This window comes from Nycticebus coucang, chromosome 19, assembly GCF_027406575.1.
Source record: "Nycticebus coucang isolate mNycCou1 chromosome 19, mNycCou1.pri, whole genome shotgun sequence".
In the NCBI taxonomy this organism is placed as follows: domain Eukaryota; kingdom Metazoa; phylum Chordata; class Mammalia; order Primates; family Lorisidae; genus Nycticebus; species Nycticebus coucang.
Window position 1 is genome coordinate 61682905 of NC_069798.1, and position 19473 is coordinate 61702377.

Consider the following 19473-nt stretch of genomic DNA (forward strand, 5'->3'; position numbering starts at 1 on the left):
GGTGACTATTAGTTGGTAGGAAAAACTAATATGAGCAAAATGAATTGGGTATAATTTACTTTGTTTATTATGTGTTAGTCGGTGTTTACCAAAACAATGTAAAATCCGTAAGGCTAAAATCCTATATACTAATGTTTCCTTTGGTTTCCATAGATTTTACCATGGAGTGAATATTAAGGAAGAGGTATTATCAAATTAAAACTCAAATTGAAATCGTTTTGCAATTTGTATTCAAACATCTTCTGGATCTTTTCTTTCCAAAGGGGAGGGGAAGAGAGAAAACGGAATCTGAGAAGAAGCAATCTCCTGGAATGTACTCATGTGGCTATTTTCAGACACGTCCCATTTTGCTGTCGTGATATATTGAATGTTCGCTAAATCAAGTTATGCCATATGGGAAAAATAGCAACCACCACAGAAAAAATCTTCTGCATCTGCAATAATCTGAAATGTATGAAAAGTAATTTCTTTTCTTTTTTTTTTTTTTTGAGGCAGAGTTTCACTTTGTTGCTCTCAGTAGAGTGTCATGGTGGTGTTAAAGCTTTCAGCAACCTCAAACCTTTGGGCTTAAGTGATCTCGTGCTTCAGCCTCCTATGTAGCTAGGATTATAGGTGCCCACCACAACACCCAGCTAGATTTTTTAGAGATGGAGTTTCGCTGTTCCTTAGGCTGGTCTCTAACTCCTGAGCTCGAGCAATTCACCTGTCTCCACCTCCCAGAGTGCCAGGAATACAGGCGTAAGCCACTGCACCTGGCGCCCAAAGCAATCTGTTATAAAAAGGTACTTCTAAGTCAGTGGTTCTCAACCTTCCTAAAGCTGCGATCCTTTAATACAGTTCCTCATGTTGTGGCGACCCTCAACCATAAAGTTATTTACGTTGCTGTATGGTTGGGGGTCACCAAAACATGAAGAACTGTATTAAAGGGTCGCAGCATTAGGAAGAGCTGAGAACCACTGTTCTAAGTGAAAGATCATCTGTCAAATCCCTGAAAATTATTTTCTTGATAGTCACTTACCAGTTATTTCTAAACTTATTTCAGTATAAAAATTTTAGCTAAAAGATTTTTAGGTTGAAAATTTAATTAGCCACCAATAGGTATACTGACACTGCAGACCATATAACCTCTTAATATTTGGTTGCAGCCTACTTTTTCTAATACATATGTAACATTTTTACATGTACTAGATATAAAATTCTTAATTTTGTAATATGCTTTAAGTGTATGCCATTGTCATCTATGCTTCATGAGAATTATTATTAATCATATTTTCCCTTAATTGTATCCCTGAGATTAGTCTCCAACACTTTAAATGATAACATTGACCATATTAAAAATACTTTTTTAAAAATTCTAAGGTATCTAGCATTCTCTGAAAAGCAATTAATGTTTAATAGGTAAATATTTTTTAAAATGAAATAATTGATAAACAAGGTCATACACATATATTTTTGTGTATACACGCTTACAAAATTACTAAAATCGCTGGAAGTAAGATCTGTACCCCTACATTAGAGGCAGAATTTTATGTTTGTTTGTTTGTTTTTGTAGAGACAGAGTCTCACTTTATCGCCCTCAGCAGAAGGCCATGGCGACACACAGCTCACAGCAACCTCCAACTCCTGGGCTTAAGCTATTCTCCTGCCTCAGCCTCCAGAGAAGCTGGGACTACAGGCGCCCGCCACAATGCCCGGCTATTCTTTGGTTGCAGTTCAGCCGGGGCTGGATTTGAACCCACCACTCTCGGCATATGGGGCTGGCACCCTACTCACTGAGCCACAGGCGCCGCCCAAGGCAGCATTTTATGAATAGGAAGCGAAAAGGAAGGTGAAACATCCTTTGGTACCAGAAATTTAATGGCTCTCTTTTGCTGTATCAGTAGTGCTTCCAAAGAGTAAACCAGCCCCCAGTATGTTAATGAATATGTGTAAGTTTATGTAATTCTACCATGAGTTGTGGAAAATGGGTGAGCAAAGGAAGGCAGTGGAAAGAAATATGCAGGAAGTTTTGTTTTTTATGCCCCAAGAGGATACCCCTCAAATATTAAAAAAGAAAGAAATCACAATATAAAAAGTAACTAAAAATAACAGACTATTTTAAACAGATGAGAAATGCTTATTTGATTATAACACAGGTTTTTTTTAACCTGTTGGACTTATATTATTTTTACATCGTTAAATGATATCCTGTAAAAGCTTTCTCAATTTTTGAATATCATTTCAATTAAACATTTTAATTTAAATAATGAGCCACATTTCTATCTACCCTGTTTTAACTCTGACTTGGGGTAAAAAAAAAAAAAAAAGGTTTCTTTTTCCTTCCGTCCTTAATTCAATGAAAAGGGAATCTATCGTATTGATTGTAGTTTGCGGATTTCATATTTTTTGCACTTGTTTGCAATCATCTGTTTCACTTCGTCTTAAGTAACATTAAAGCAGATTATGTTTATTTAAAGTGTTACAAATTCATTAAGCATCATACAGGGAGATATAAAAACAGATGCATCCTTGTTTGAATTTACATGCAATTTTATCTTAAGTCTGACCTTTTCATTAATGTGAAGCTGACCTTACAGACATACCTGATAGGGGATTTCCTGTGATCTGGGTCTGTGGCAGATACCAGGCCTACGAATGATCCATAAGCGTTTTCTTCAAAAATTTCAAACACATAATATGGAAGGAGGAAAACAGGAGGTTCGTCCTCGTCTTCCACCTGGACCTTGATGAAGGTGGTGGAGGCTTCGGTATGGTATTTCATAAACTGTTCATCAACATGAAGGTTTTTAACTTTGGCTCTAATACCATAGTGGTTCTGCTGCTCATAATCCACATTCTACAGAGAAATACAGTGTAAAAAAAAATAAAAGGCATGAGTAACCCAAGGTATTCCTTGGGGAAAAGTAAAGTTAACTTGATAAATTAGGTTTCAGTTACCTTTCAGTTACGCTTTCCTTTTTATATACAAAAATTTCTCTTATATAATCATTAATTTGGCATAAACATCTGTATTTTGTTATAATATATTATAAAATATTTTGTAACAACTGTAGTTTCATGTATGATTAAGATTGTATTTTTATAGACATAAATACCTTATGGAATTGAGAATTAATATTCTCATGTTTGAGAATTAAAAAAATTGCCCATTATTTGATTTTTAAAAAATTGTTTCATATATAATTCAAGAAGCTCAATAACTCATCTTTAAACCTTTTCTCCTTAAGTCTTAAATTATAGGTTTTCATTTCAATGACTTAATGAAGCAAAAATCTAATCAGTTACCCCAAATCATTATATGTAACATTTCTGATTTTATTTCAGACTCTTCTGCAAAGCAAATAATTTTAGGATGTCTACCTTTTTTAATATAACTATTCCTTCTTGGGTCTCATTATTAGTAATGATGTCAAATGTTTGCGAATCATCCTCTTCAATGCTGTAATCCATTTCTGCATTCTCTCCTGTGTCATCATCATGTGCTGTGATTCTGCCTATAGAAGTGCCCGTGGGTGCGGATTCAGAGACAGTTAGGCGGTACAAGCCTTTAAAAACAAAATTTGGGATAATTCAAATACATACTTAACATGAAACTCCAGAAACTCCTAATCAGAGCATCCTTTATATACGTATTAACCATTCCCAGTTACTTGTAAATGTCCATCTCCAACTCTCTTTCTCTCTCTGTAAGTATACATATATGTCTATATATCTGTGTGTGTATATATATGTATATGTACGCACACACATACGTACACAGGGTGTACACACACAAACACACATACACAGCGGGTGCCAAAAAAAGGTGCATAGACATTTTAAGAAGAGAAAGGAACTGTATTAGAATTGTCCTACTCAAATCACCTTTGACTTCTGCAATTACAAGAGATATGAAATAAAGTATACAAGGGAACACATGTTACTGGCATATACTGAGTAGTACAATTTTAGCACGGTTTTTTCTTTCTTAAGATGAGTGTACATTTTTGGCACCCTTTGTGTCTATCTTCTCACTGTCTATGTTGAAATCTGAACATTTTCCCACTTTGCTATTTGAGCCTTCATCATTGCCTCTCAAATATTTCTAGGACAGGCCTATTACCAGCATGAATTACTCCAAATTTCTATTCATGTATACACCACCTCAGTAATTAGGATTTGTATGTATTGTGTCCTTCAACCATCTTGAATTAAGTTTGATAGAAAGACGTTTTCAATGTTCTTCAAACCTTCCTTGATAACTGAAGTTACCAGTAAATGTAAGGACAAATTAAAAGGGGGAGAAACTGAGTGCAAAGGGTGGAGTTCTAAGCATAACTTTGAGATTCTGAGCCTGGATCCCATTAGCCACTAAGAAATGCAAAGGTAGATCCAAGACAGGTGGTAATTGGATGCGGCAGAAAAACAGTATTGGAGTCAAAGATGGTCCCAGTGGTTGGGCCCTAAGAAAAGACCTGCAAACATATTTGAAATACATAGATACAACTACAAATTGCTGAGCTTTGTTTCTTTACTTTCCAGGATTGACTTACATAAAGCTGATAAGGAATTACTCTGTTAGCATTATTTTAATTTAAAATTAAATTACTATTTACAATGTGTGTCAAGATGTAGAAAATCATCATACATGTCAATAGTCTAAAGAAAGAAACTTCTTAGAATTAAAAGGAAGGAGCACATACAATAGAATTTTTATTCAAAAGGATTCTTGGTTCCTTAGAAGCATAGAATAAGTCACATCAGAGATTGCATTTGGAGACTTTACTTTTTAACTCAACGAAACATTACTTAATAATTGCTAATATTGTGTTTCTTTAGAGTGAAAATAGCAGTTGGACAATATGCTGTTTCTCGCCTTAAGGGAAAATTAAAATAATTGTTTATTTGGTTACACAAAAGCCAATGCTTTAGACTTAAAGGTGATACTGAGTTTATATAAAGGTGATATTGAGTTTATATTAAACAATTGACCTACAAAGTTAAAAACATCTGAAACATTTCCCTTGATTAACACTTGATCTATGCAATTTTCCATACATTCAAAAATCATTTTTGACAACAAAATTTTCACAGGGCCCTGTTCTAGAGGCTGGGTATATAACAGGAGACAAGACACAGAAAACTTTTACCATTAGCTTATACTTTCCAAGGTAAATAAGCATATAATAAATAAGATTCTATTAAGTACTGAGATTATGTTGTGTTAGAATGGTTTAAAAGTTTTGATAAAGTGGAAAAGTATTAGCTGTGGCTGTGACTTTTGAATAAGCATTGAAAGAAATGAATGAATATATGAAAAAATAGAATTTCAGGAAAAGGAAAATACTGACATTCTTGAGTGTTCTGGGAAGAAAGAGATCAATTGTCTTTATGGTCCTTTCAGTAAGCAGAAGGTAGAATAGCAATAGATGAGATTTAAGAAGTAATGAGACAGGACGGGAGGATGGAGAGAACGTTCATGCTATACTAAGTACTGAGATTTTTTCTGTCAGAAGGAAAGGAAGACATGGAAGTGGTGAGAGCTGACTTATAACAAGATTGCTAAAGCTGTGTTGGAAGTAGACTAAACGGAAACAATGGTGGAAGCAGAGAGAAGAGTGAGAGCCTTTTCAACAATGGAGACAAAATAAGATGGTGGCATGATCCAAGGCAGTAGTAATGAAGTTATTTAAAAATATTCAGAATTTATATTTTTTAAATTTTAATTTTACTTTGATGTATGATAATTGTACATATAAATAATGGGGTGCATAGTGATGTTTTGATGAATAAAAGGTAAATTGACCAGAGCAGTATAATTAGTACGTCCATCTCAAAATTTCAAATCTGTAACATTTCTTTGTGTTAAAACATTTAATATCTTTTATATATATTTTTTTTATTTTTATTATTTTTTTTATTGTACAGAATTCATCGAGGGTACAATAAGCCAGGTTACACTGATTGCATTTGTTAGGTAAAGTCCCTCTTGCAATCATGTCTTGCCCCCAGAAGGTGTGGCACGCGCCAAGGCCCCGCCCCCTCCCTCCTTCCCTCTCTCTGCTTTTCATACATTAATGCATTTATGGGGTACAATGTGCTGATTTCATATAGAATTAGGAACACTTACTTCACAATGGTTAATATATACCTCATCTCGTTTACTTAATTATTGTGTTAAGACATTTATACTCTATACTAATAGATCTGACATGTACCCTTTTATTATGCACCATAGGTGTGATCCCACCATTCACCTTCCCTTGATCTGATCTCCCCCCTCCCCTCCTATGCACCATAGGTGTGATACTACCATTTACCCTCCCCTGTCCCCTCCTGTCCCTTCTCCTCCCTCCTTCATCTATGGGCCCAACTATCTTGGGCCATAGTTGTTATCTGTTCTTCATATGAAAGTGTGAGTGATTATAAATTGGTTTCATAATTGTACTGAGTACATTGGATACTTTTCTTCAGTTCTTAAGATACTTTATTAAGTAGGCTATGTTCCAGCTCCATCCACATAAACATAAAAGAGGTAAAGTCTCCATCTTTTTTAAGGCTGCATAATATTCCATAGTATACATATACCACAATTTATTAATCCATTCATGGGTCAATGGGAACTTGGGCTTCTTCCATGACTTGGCTATTATGAATCAAGCTGAAATGAACAATCTGGTGCAAATATCTTTGTTATAAAGTGATTTTTGGCCTACAGACACATGAAAAAATGCTCATCATCTTTAATCATCAGAGAAATGCAAATCAAAACCACTTTGACATATCATCAAACTCCAGTAAGAGTGGCTCACATAACAAAATCCCCAAGCTACAGATGTTGGCATGGATGTGGAGAAAAGGGAACACTTCTGCACTGTGGGTGGGAGTGCAAGCTAATATGTCCCTTTTGGAAGAAGTATGGAGAATACTCAGGGATATAAAAGTAGTAGATATGAAAACCTGCCGTTTGATCCTGCAATTCCTCTCCTAGATGTATATCCAAGAAAAATTTAACATCTCTTAAAAGCATAGATGATAGGATCTTCAGATAAATGAATTTTGAGTCTAAGAAAAAGAGAAGTAGAAAGATGGTTTTTAACCTTTGAACAAAATAAGTTTCTTCTATGAGGAAGGACATGTGTGTTTGTATTTGTGTGTGTGTATATCTGTGTATTTGCTCACAGATAATTGAAAGTTAGGCATTATTAGGAATGTTGCAGCACAGATTATCAACTTAGGTTAGGTGTAAATTTAACTTGGATATTATTGGACAATCAAAATTGGATCATTAATTCATCTCACACAGAGGCATTCAGTCTGAATAAGTGAGGTTTGGGCTTGAGTGATATGAAACCTGGATTTGTGAGTATCTGAGGGTGGGAAAACCTGAGGAAGAGGAGGTTTCAAGGAGGAGGAACGCAATATCAAGGGCTTAATTTACTGTATGTTAGGTTTTAAATGTGCATCGCAGGTATAAATCAAGATTCTGAGTATAAAATTGGATTTATACCAATTGGAGGGCAGGGAGTGGCTCCCACAACAGAAGTATATGTATTGAATATTGAAATTGAGGGGAGGCAGTGCTCGTTCACAAGGGAAAGCAGTGTGAACCAAAGCAAGGAGGCAAGTGTCACATTCACCCAAGCTCAATGTGACTGAAAGCAGTTACATCATCATCTCACTCATGGACCTGTGGTAATTAAGAGAATTTGGAAAATATTTTGAATGTTCTAATTTATTCCAAAAATATTAAAGTTGGGGAAAAGCACAAGAAACTAAGAAAGATATTGGAAGCTTCAAGATATTTTGTCTCAAGAAGTATTCTCAGGAATTCTCCTGTCTTCCGAGTCTCGTCCTGGTCACTTCATCATCATCTGCATAAAACTTGGAGATTATCCCACTTAATCCTGCTATAGTCTAGGCCCAAACTAATTCCATGAGTTCTTAAAAATGGAAGAATTGTGCTCGCTTCGGCAGCACATATACTAAAATTGGAACGATACAGAGAAGATTAGCATGGCCCCTGCGCAAGGATGACACGCAAATTCGTGAAGCGTTCCATATTTAAAAAAAAAAAAAATGGAAGAATTGGCAACGTTGTTGGTTAGAGAGATGTCACCGTAAGAACTATCTAACACTCTTTGCTGTTTCTGGGACAGGTTAGCTAAGCCAAGAAGAGCACAGGGGGCTCCAGGATTTAAGGACTCTCTCCAGTCAACAGCCATCAGGAAAATAAGAGAATTCAATTTTGTAAACATAAAGAACTGAATTCTGCCAATCCTTAAATGAGAAGGAAAATGGATCATCCCTTAAGTCCTACAGCAAGAAACCCAATCCTGAAGATATCTTGATCATAGCCTGATGAGACGCATACCAAACTTCTTTAACATTATAAATTTGTATTGAGCCATGAAGTTCATGGCCATGTGTTAAAGAAGCAATAGAAAATGAACACATCACACTTTCATTTGTATTTGAAGTTTAATGCAAATGAAATGAACCACGATTTAGAAAAATGAACAAATTTGTATAATTCTAAGGTTAGCACAGTGCTTTTAGAATGCAAACTCTATTCCATGGTATACATATACCACAATTTGTTAAACCATTCATGGGTTGATGGGCATTTGGGTTGCTTCCACAATGTGGCAATTATGAATTGGGCTGCAATAAACATTCTGGTACAAATGTCCTTTTTGTAAAATGATTTATGTTCTTCTGGGTAGATACCTAGTAATGGAATTACAGGATCAAATGGTAGATCAACATTTATTTCCTTGAGAATTCTTGATACTTATTTCCAAAAAGGCTATATTAATTTGCAATCCCACCAGCAGTGTAGAAGTGTTCCTTCTCTCCACATCCACTCCAATACATGTATACCATGGAATACTATGCATCCATAAAAAAATGGAGACATTACATCTTTTATGTTTACCTGGACAGAGCCAGAACATATTTTTCTTAGTGAAGTATCTCAAGAATGAAAAAAAAAAAGTAAAAGTATCCAGCATACTCCATACTATTATGAAACCAATATATAATCACTTACACGTTCACATGAATGATAAAATACAAATATAGTCCAGAAAGAAGGAAAGAAGAGGCGGAATAGGGGAGGGGAGGGGTGAGGGATAGTGGAGGAAAGGGTATTTGGTGGGATCTCACCCAATGTGCAAAATGCCAGGGTGAATTTCAAAACAATTAAGAGTATATTATAAAGTCTTAGCACAAAAAATAAGTGAGGTGATGGTTGCATTAATCAGTTTCACTTAAGCATTCCACATATAAAATCATTAGATTGTACCCCATAAATGTATATAGTTATGATTGAATAAATATTAAATTAAAAAATTAAATTAAATTAAATTAAATTAATGCTATCAAAAATATGTTGAATAAACTAAAAAAAAAATAGAATGCAAATTCTAACATTGGCCCATATTTTAACACACAGATATTTACATTATAATGAAGATTCAGGATGCTTTTTACTTACTTTCTTTAAATATAGGCTTATTGTCATTAACATCTGAAAGTTTAATTAATACACTTGTTGTTCCAGACAGTGCTCCAGGCTGACCAATCATGTCTTTGGCTTGAACAATTACCCAATACTCATCTTGCAGTTCTCTATCCATTTTAGAAGATATTCTTATAACTCCTTTAAAAATATAATAAAATTCTAGTTATTATTTTATTATTAAACAAGACATTGTCTTATTTTATTTAATTTCTTAAGCATTTTACCATAACAATCAATCTTTTGATATATGTTGAATGACAACAATGTGTCAGATGCTCCCCTGATGAAAAATAATAATAATTTAAATACCAACCCTGACAAGAGTCTATATTGATCAACACAATACTGGTGACACTGGTAGACTCATAATACAATACCACGTTAAGATGATTCACATGTAGAAATGCGTATTTCTTATTTTTACCTAAACCTATTTTCTGCTATCTTCTCTAACACAATATTGGTGTGCCCCATTAACTTTGACTCCATACTTTGAATTATTAACTGTGTAAATATTACAATACCAGAATACTGGATTGAGGCAAAGCAAACAAAAGACCAAACTTGTGACCTTGTGACATTAAACTTTAGAGTCATGAGACTAAAGAAGGTGTGGTTGTTGGCCCATAATTATTCATAATGTAAATAGATATATGTAATATATGCATATATGGAAAAAATACATTCAAACTCACAGTAGTACATGATAAATGTTATAATAAATGACCACCTCCTATAAAATCATGTAGTAAATATTAATTATCACTGAAAAGAAAAACTCAAATCAGGATCATAGGAGACAGCCAAATAATTCTAAATATTTTGGGAACAGTTAAATACAAATATAAGGGAAAAAATAGACAAGTGGCAAAAGCAAAAACAAAAACCCACAAAAATATGCTTACCATCACTATTTATTAGGGAAATGCAAACTACAGCTACAAAGACATAATACCTTACTCTTGTCAGAATGACCACTACTAAAAATGAATATATATTGTTGTTTTAGTAAAAAAAAAAAGAGAGAGAGAAAGAGATTAGCACTTATGTATTGAAAAGGTAGTGCTTATACGCTGTTGATGGCAATGTAATCTAGTACATCACTGTGGAAAATAGTGTGGAGATTCCACAAAGAAGTAAAAGATAGACCTCATTTGACTCAGCAAATGCATAGTTGGGAATTTAACCAAAGGATACCTGCACATAAGTGTTTATAGTGGCACAATTCATAATTGCAAATGTAGTAGGATGCCCAGAGTTGACCACCCCCCTACATTGACCACCTCCTTAAATTGACCTAATTTTCACATACCAGACATGCACACACAGGTACTGAGGCCTAGTTCCTTATGTTGACCACCTCTGTTTATTAGTCTCTTGGGTAGTCAACATACAGAAGTTCTACTGTATACGTAATCAACCTAAGTGCCCATCAACTGATGATAGGATAAAGAAAATGTGGTAGATGTATTCCATCAAGTACTATTCAATCATGAAAAGGATGAAATAATACATATTGCAGCCACAAGAATAGTGCTAGAGACCATTATCTTAAGTGAAGTATCTCAGGAGTAGAAAATCCAAAACCACACATTCTCACTTATAAGTGGGAGCTAAATGAGGGATAGGTAGAGTCATGAAGTGATGTAATTGACATTGAAAACTAAGAAAAGGGGATAGTGAGGAAGGTGAGAGATAAAAAACTACCAGCTGAGTACAAAGTACACTATTCTAGAAACACTGAAAGTCCTGACTTCAGCACATTATACAATTCATCCATGTGACAGAAACACTTGTACCTCCTAAATATATTGAAATAGAACAAAAAATGCAATTCTCAAATGTATCCAAGGCAAAGCATTCATTTAAAAAGTTGTGTCACTTTTTTAAAAAGAGATAAATTGGACCTAAAAAAATGAAGAAAATTAAAAAAAAAGTGTGTGTGTGTGTATATATATATATTTCCCCAATGTAATAAATCACATGACTACATGACTCAGAGCCAAAACCATTGACTATGTTGACCAGATGCAGCTAGCATCTCCCCCTGTGTGACTCAAGTGAGGATTGTGCTTTATATTGGCAAAAGAGAATAGTGTTAGAGCTTTTGGTAATCTGTGCTTAAAGCCATGCAGATTAGTCAAGCAGTGGGTAAGAGAAACACAGGGGCCTTTACGTCCTCTTACCAGGCCTTCAGTTAATTATGTTTACTTTATTTTCAAATTTTCTTCTCAGTCTTCATACTGAACAAAGGATAAATTTATTTTCCAAGATACTCTTATATACCCCCAAACCTAGACTTCAGTGTTTAGATCCACATTTGTCTTGCTGTTTATTCTAACACCTTCATCAATAAATCAGTAGCTTTAGCAAACTCGCCCAATAGATTTAAGAAATCAGTGTGCCAGGTGGGGGCAGGAAAGCCTGGGAAGACAGCGCTGAACATGGTCACAAAGGTCCAGTACGACCCAGTGTGTGTCTATTCCCTAGACACTGCCCTTTCTACTCTCTGTTTTTCTTCTCCACACTTGCTTCTAATAGGTTTCTAAGAGTTCCAACTCTTTCTCTTCTCAGTTATCTACCCAAATTCTTCCCATAACCTGGCACACCCTTCCCCTCTCTCTTCCCTCTGGCCGTCAGCTCAGCTCAGCATTCTGGTTTCAGTGTATTCTGTCTTGACCACAAAATCTAAGGTTGTTCTCACTTTTTCTCTTTTATTGGAACTTCTTTTTTCACTTCATAATTAATTACAAGTTGGATGTATTTATATTAATATTCGCATTTTAGCATTTATGTATAAGTTCTGAGAGAGGAGTCTCTCTTTGGATCTTAGTTTAGTTACGGTATTCGATGTTGCCGTGTCACACCTCTGCAGCCCAGTGTGTTGTATAAGGCTAGATGCATATTCTGTCTTCTCACTGAGGACCGGGTGAGGGGATAGAAGCCTGATGTCTTAAGGCATTCACTGCATGTAATAAAATCACTTCTCTCCTGTGCATCCAGATTAATAAAAACTATATACCATCATTGGGAGACATAAGAAGACAGCCACTCAAATCACAGTTCTCATAATCTGATTCTCCCAAGAAAGCTTCATGGAAAAATACTGAGCCATTTAATATTTGATCAATGAATGAGTAAATAAGAAACATTTAAAGGTCAAGCAAAAAGTTTTGATTCTTAGAATCTTTTTCTTATAATCAAGCTGGAAATAAGGTTTTCCTTTTGCCTTTTTGGCACTTGCCACATTCTGGGTGATTAGTTATATACTTTTTCTTTTCATCTTTAGAGACAAGCTCCTCAAGGAAATATTCATATTGACTTAGTCTTTGTTTTGAATGTAACAGTTAACATTGGCTAAATAAACTAGTATCATATAATTACGTATTCAATAGTTATGTTTAAAAGAAAAATCTGTGTTTTATTTATTTTATTAAGTATTCAACTGATTAAAGTAAATTGGTGAAAAAATTATAGAAAAATAATCAAATAGAGCATTCATCTAAATTAAAAATCTGTAAAACACAGAACTTTTATTTTCATGTGAATGCTTTATACCAATTCATGCGCTCAGCCTTAGACTCACAAGCTCATTCTGAGAATGCAGGTATAACTCTTTATGGTTTTATTTTATTTCTTGATAAGTAACGAGGCTGAGCATTTTTAATACACTTACAGGCTTTTTGTATATCACCCTTGGTCAATTGCTATTAAATATCCTTTTCCCATATTTTTAAATCAGGATATTTGTCTTTTTTTTCTAATTGGTTTATAAAACCTTTACATGTTATATAAACCCATACGCAAGTCATTTTTGTGATATGGATAAGGAAAATCCAATTTCTCAACCTTAGAAAATTAGCTAAAGGGCTACAAGACTAACACTAAGGAAATGCTTAGGAATTACAACCCATTTATTAATTGAAACATCAGGCCTACTGTAAAACGTGTTTCTAGCAGATATTTTTGCTGGCATTTGGCTACTTCAGATTCATGAAAATAGCACTGTATTTTACTCACAAATACCTGTTGTTGGTTCAATAGAAAAATATGGTTGGCCTTGTAGTAAGCTGTACAGGAGACGAGCATGATTGCCACTTGAAGGGTCATCAGCATCTCTCGCGGTCACCTGGGTGACTAACGTTCCTGAAGGGAAAATACACAGTAGCAGGATATAAGACAGTGGTCTTGTTCAAGTATGAATTCCATTCAGAAAAACATTCTTTCTTTAGCAAGAAAACTGATATTATAAAACATCCTGCTTGTTCATAATTGTAAATGTAATATAGTTTTGTATAGGCAAGAGGATATAATCAAATACAAAAAATCCTTAATTGCCTGTTGAATTTTAAACGTATAGGTCTGTGACATAATAAATATAACTATTAAACTATTGCTTATAATGTATAATTTTAAAATTCATAAGCTTTCTAAGGTCTGTAGTGGAAGAATTAAAAATAACTTGGAAATGGTTTTCCCCAACAAATAATGGGATGTTGATAAACATTCATTCATAAAGATTCATAAAGATTATTGAAATGAGCTGGAAAGAGGATCCAGTTGAGGATGGGTGAAATATTGAGCTTGTTCAAGTCCTTTCTATAGTATATACCCACTTATCTTGAAGAAGAAAAAAAAGCAAAAGCAAAATCTTGCAGACACTGATTTGGTAAGCATTTTCATCAAAATTTTGTAACGGCCAATAAAATCACGTGATATAATTAAATGTAAAAATGTTTATGGAAAAATAGCATGGTTTTTAATAAGCTTTTTGTAAGCATGGAATTGGGCATTATGGATCCTGTGGAAATCTATATTCTTTGAAACACTGTATTGCGTTGATGAGAAGGCAACACAAATGGCCCAAAATCAAATAGCTTCTGGTTTTCTTTTCAACAGTGTCATAAATTTTTTCCTTTACAATTCCATTTCATAAGCTGAGCCACTCTAATAGGCAATCCTTCTATACTCTACCAATTGTTGAAATTTTCACTGCTTCCTTCAATATAGTACATTCTTTGCTGTTTGGTCTTAGCATTTTTATGATATAACTTACACGACGGTTTGTTATTTGTAAGAGAATCAATTTGTACATTTACCTATAGTCAGGGATTAGTAGTATAGTCCACACAAAATTCAAAAAATTACTATAAGACCAACAAACTGTCTTTCAATGGAAATGAACAAGTGTCTCACAGCCCCCTTTTTTACATTACCAGCTATATGTACACAAATAGTCACTTGGTGATTGAGGCAGTCGAATGTTTAATTCCCATACTAATTTTTATAAGAACATATGTAATCCTTTTATATTTTCTAGTAATTTTTATAAGAACATATGTAATCCTTTTATATTTGCTAGTCATGCTTGGGTCATAACAAATACATGTATCACAACAATGGACCTTTCAAGTATAGGAGGCTTTCCACACTTATGTAATTACTTCTTTTTAAAATCATGATTATCGTTAACTATCAGAATCACTTCCAAGAAGTTCTTAAAAAATGTGGTTTCCACCTCCTCATCATCCTGTTCCCTAACAATAGGCCAGTCATCACTACAAATTGTGACTGTGTTCTAAAATATTATGGCTACAATTCTACGTAAGAACCATTGTTTATACAGGCTCATCACTGCATCCTTGTGAATCTGTCTTAAATAGTTTATTTCTTTAAACAATTATTCTGAATATTACAAATAAAGAAGAAAATTAAAAAATCACATTATACATATAAAGTATATCTGAGAAAAGTCAACTTCTATTTGTAAAAGCGCTTTAAGAAAATTGTGAATAAAAGGCAAATTTCTAAATGGTAAATGGACATTTTAAAAATTCAATGTAATCATATTCAATTGCTGAAACTCTTCCTCTGAAATAAAGAATGTTTCCTATCACTGTTATTCTAAAACTAAATTTTAAAGGAGTAAAGTTTAGAATTTTCTTTTAATGAACACACACATATAATAAAGTGCATTAACTCCAACGAGCATTTGTAATATGTAAACTATAAGTATTTCCTGTTGTTCTGTTTCACACAGTGTGACCTAACTTGTTAAAACATGATTCACTTCTATCCGGATTTTGAACTGCAGAAAATACATCACCCAACTTCTTTTTCAAGATCATATGAAGGTAAGAGTTTTGTGTTTGCTACAAGTTTACTTTTAGATGCAGTTAAGGGTTGACAATGGCACAGCCTTCCAAAGTGGACTTAATTGCTTATTAAACAGCACGCTACACCTATTTTATATGCTCCGTCTTTGTTTTTCACTTGCTAAAATTTTAGTAAAAACTAGCAAGTATTGTTCAAAGTCTAGATTGCATATTTTGTAGCCTGCTTACAGTTACAAAAGAATGAACAGTATTCATAAATTAAATATTGAGATTGAGGGGAAAAGAAATCATGTATAATTTTGTTACTCGATCTTTTTAACCTCTAAAGAAAATCAACAAAAATCATGAAATGCTTCAGAGGGAAACCACTGATAAATAGGCTGACAGAACAACAGGAATATTTTCTTTTCATGTGAGACAGCATTTCTGATAGCAACTGACCAGTGATCTGTTGGCTCCTTCCTCTCAAAGAAGGGTTTAAAATGTGCTCACTGATTTCTGTAGGATTCCTTATAAAACTTGAACTCTAACAGGCATGCCCATCGGATGTACTGACCTACGCAGATAATCTGTATAAGGACCTCAAATTGCAATGCATAAACAGATCAATGGTAGTGTGGATCAAGCCATTAAATCACCCATCGTGGAACTGTCTGGACACCATGACACCAATAATGTACTGTACAAACAATAATTTCTTTGTGGGTTCATTATCTACTAATGCGGCTGTTTTTACCTCCTCTTCTTTCTCTAAAATTCTACTCCTTTTCTCTCAGTCACTGTACTTGTATCATAATTCACTAGTGAAATAAAAGGAAATACCTATTAATTTATTTATTACGAACCAATATGTCAGCCTACTTGAATTTGACCCTTTCTCCTAGTGCCTGGATTCCATGACTCTTTCCTTTTACAATAATAGTTTTATAGTAGTTATACTCCTTTTATTTTGCTTCAACAATATTCTTCCTTTGGTCATCCTCAATAGTATATAACTGTGTGATTAAAGTTCCCACCTTAATAATTCAGTACACAGTGATAAACCAACAAAAACTCCTCTTGACCTCCCTCCATTTCATTTCTCACATCATTATTTTCTCCCCACAGCACGGCTCCTCTTAAAGTTGGGTAAATTCACTGTTACTCCCTCTTCTCCTTCCATTTATGACATAGAGTACTCTACAATTGCACAAATTAGACCAAACCGACCTTATCAAAGTCATCAGGGACCTTCAATTTGGGAATCATGAGTCACTACTCTGTTTTTAGTTTATTCAGACTCACAGTAGAACTCCACACATTGGAGAGATCTCTCCTTCGTTTGCAACACCTTTTCTCATGTTTTTCTCTTTTTCATACTGTCAGAGTCAATTCCACTCATTCTAATTTTTCCAGGCAATCTTCTTCTGATTAACGGTCTAGTCAGCTGGGATGCTTTTCTCTTCTCTAGCTACATTCTGTGCCAAAGGGACTCATCCATCACCATGCCCCACAAACCTGTCCTATTGACTCCCTTGTTGGTACATTCAGTCCGAACAGCTCTGCTATGGGAGTGCTCCTCCACAATTCTATCCCCGGCTCCAAAGAAAGTTTCCTGACACAGTTTAGGTCCATTATATGTGACTTTCAAGGAAGAGGAAGAAGAAGAGGGGGAGTAAAAGGAAGACAGAGAAAAAGAAGACAGACGAAGGTTCTATGAAAAACCTGAAAGAGTAGGGGAGAGGATGAGGAGGAAGAACTGTGGTCTTTGTCCAGCTACCAAAACAGAATGATTTTTTTTTTTTTGCCGGGGCTGTGTTTGAACCCACCACCTCCGGCATAGGGGACCGGTGCTCTACCCCTTTGAGCCACAGGCACCACCCAACAGAATGATTTTAAAATGTTGTTTACATCCAATGGTTATTTATCCTAATATGTATTACACAGAAAATTTTGTTTAAGCTCTTGTTAAATACCTATATGTTCTAAATAACATAGTCCAGCATCTTTAAATTCCTACCTGGAAAGTTAAAAAAATGAAGAGTCAGGAAAATATATGATAGAATATATTTTTATAATCATTGGCTAGTGAATTGACTATTTTGCTAATGCAGCTGTGAAGCATGTCAGCATAATTTAAAATGACCATTATTAAATCACATTTATTCGTCACTGTTAGTAAATCTTTGATTTAAATTTTACCGTGTGAATAAAAAAGGAGAAATTTTGCATAATCATAATTTCTCCCAAGTGGGAATATATTTCTGAGTTCAAAGGCAATCAGTACTTAATATCTTATATAAATCACCCTTTTGCATATCTATTATATCTAAAACATTAATAACAATAACACTGGTCTTTGAAAGGGGACTTGAAATGCATATGGCCACAGAAAAGTGTTCAACTTTTGTTGTGTTTTTGGTATTCATATCCCTTGGTTTCAATGAATGTGGTTGTTTTTGTCTTACAAGTTCATTTAACCTATTTCTTCATGCATACCTTGCAGTGTTATCTTTTACCTTCTTTGAGATACAAAAGTATATTTTGTTTTGAAAAATAAATTGTTATACTTAAGAAATTAGTGAACAAACAGGCTAAAGAATTTTATGAATGGCTCAAATAAACATATGTAGCCTTATTTCCTGTTGCTTTGAAAATCAAGATGACATTTTAATAACAAATTTATTGATGTATCTACAATTGTTTATAAAAATTTAATCCTTTCAAGTATTTTACTTAAACATGTTTGTAGAAGGAAGTACCAGTGTAGAACATTAAATGATTGATTCATTTCTGAACTCTGTAATATATACTTGATATTTTAAATTTGTTTTTAATGTTAGTACATCTTTGACGTAAATAATATGCAATACCTTCTGGAGACATCTCTGGTACAGTGGCCTCATAAGGTTCATCTAGGAATTTTGGCTCATTGTCATTGATATCCGAAACTCTGATGACAAACTCAGACTCAGGTTCCACAGCCTTTCCAGTGGTGATGTCTATTACCTGAGCTCTTAGGATGTAGAGGGATCGTTCTTCTCTATCAAGCTTCTGTTTGGCATATAGGTCACCTGTCCTTCCATCAATGGTAAAAATATTTTCAGCTCCAACTCCCAGAAGTTTATACTGGAAAGAGTTGTTTCCATTGTCCAAATCAGATCTTAGCTACAAATGAGAAGAGGGATAATTTACTTGCTAGACAGCTGAAACAGGTAAATCAAATTCAGTGATTATGTTGGCATCTATTTTAATTGTTCCCTAAGTGAAATATTCTATATAATTCCCACATTATATTACATAGGTAAAATACTAATTTCAGAATTAAAATGTATCACCAAGCAGATGCAAGTGTCTAAATTTTTGATGTAAAGAACTGTACAAATTTAATTATTCTATATAATGATACTGATTAGAAAATAAAATAATTGAAAAATAAAGCCTCTTTCGTAAATTATGTACAAAATGCTTGGTTCAAGTTTGATTCACAATTACATTCTTAGTCAATAAAAGCATACTCTCAAATGCTTATATTAGGTTGAGACTTGGAGACAAAAGAAGAAAATGCTCTTTAGACAGCAATACTCTGTCTTTTGTCTTAAAATGCACAGAAAACATGGAAATATTAGAAAGAAAATTAGAGAGCATAATGAGAAGAAAATTATTTTAACCCTTTGTTGGGCATATAATACATGCCACAGTATATGTAACTTCCTTTATATTAGTGTTTTCGAATACCACACATAATAATATTATGAAATGCATACTGTATTTTTTCTATAGAGAATAAGAGTGACACTCAATTTTACAAGCTTTTCCAGAGTCACCTGGTTTTCGTGTAGATTTGTGATTCAGACCACATGACTTCTAATC

The 19473-nt window shown here is 34.1% G+C and overlaps 1 protein-coding gene and 1 non-coding gene across 4 annotated transcripts in view; one reads left to right on the forward strand and one right to left on the reverse strand.

Annotated features, from left to right (window-relative positions):
- CDH19 (cadherin 19) overlaps positions 1 to 19473 on the reverse strand; it is a 76284-nt gene that overhangs the window by 37089 nt on the left and 19722 nt on the right. For all 3 annotated transcript variants that reach the window (XM_053571560.1, XM_053571559.1, XM_053571561.1), the window contains 5 exons: positions 18474 to 18768; positions 13532 to 13651; positions 9479 to 9643; positions 3361 to 3545; positions 2583 to 2836 (listed from right to left, as the gene is read on the reverse strand). In XM_053571560.1, coding sequence (XP_053427535.1) covers positions 2583 to 2836; positions 3361 to 3545; positions 9479 to 9643; positions 13532 to 13651; positions 18474 to 18768 — 1019 coding nt within the window. The remainder of the gene's footprint in view (positions 1 to 2582; positions 2837 to 3360; positions 3546 to 9478; positions 9644 to 13531; positions 13652 to 18473; positions 18769 to 19473) is intronic.
- LOC128572258 (U6 spliceosomal RNA) lies at positions 7941 to 8047 on the forward strand. The gene has a single exon (XR_008376150.1). It is a non-coding gene; the product is annotated as a U6 spliceosomal RNA (small nuclear RNA).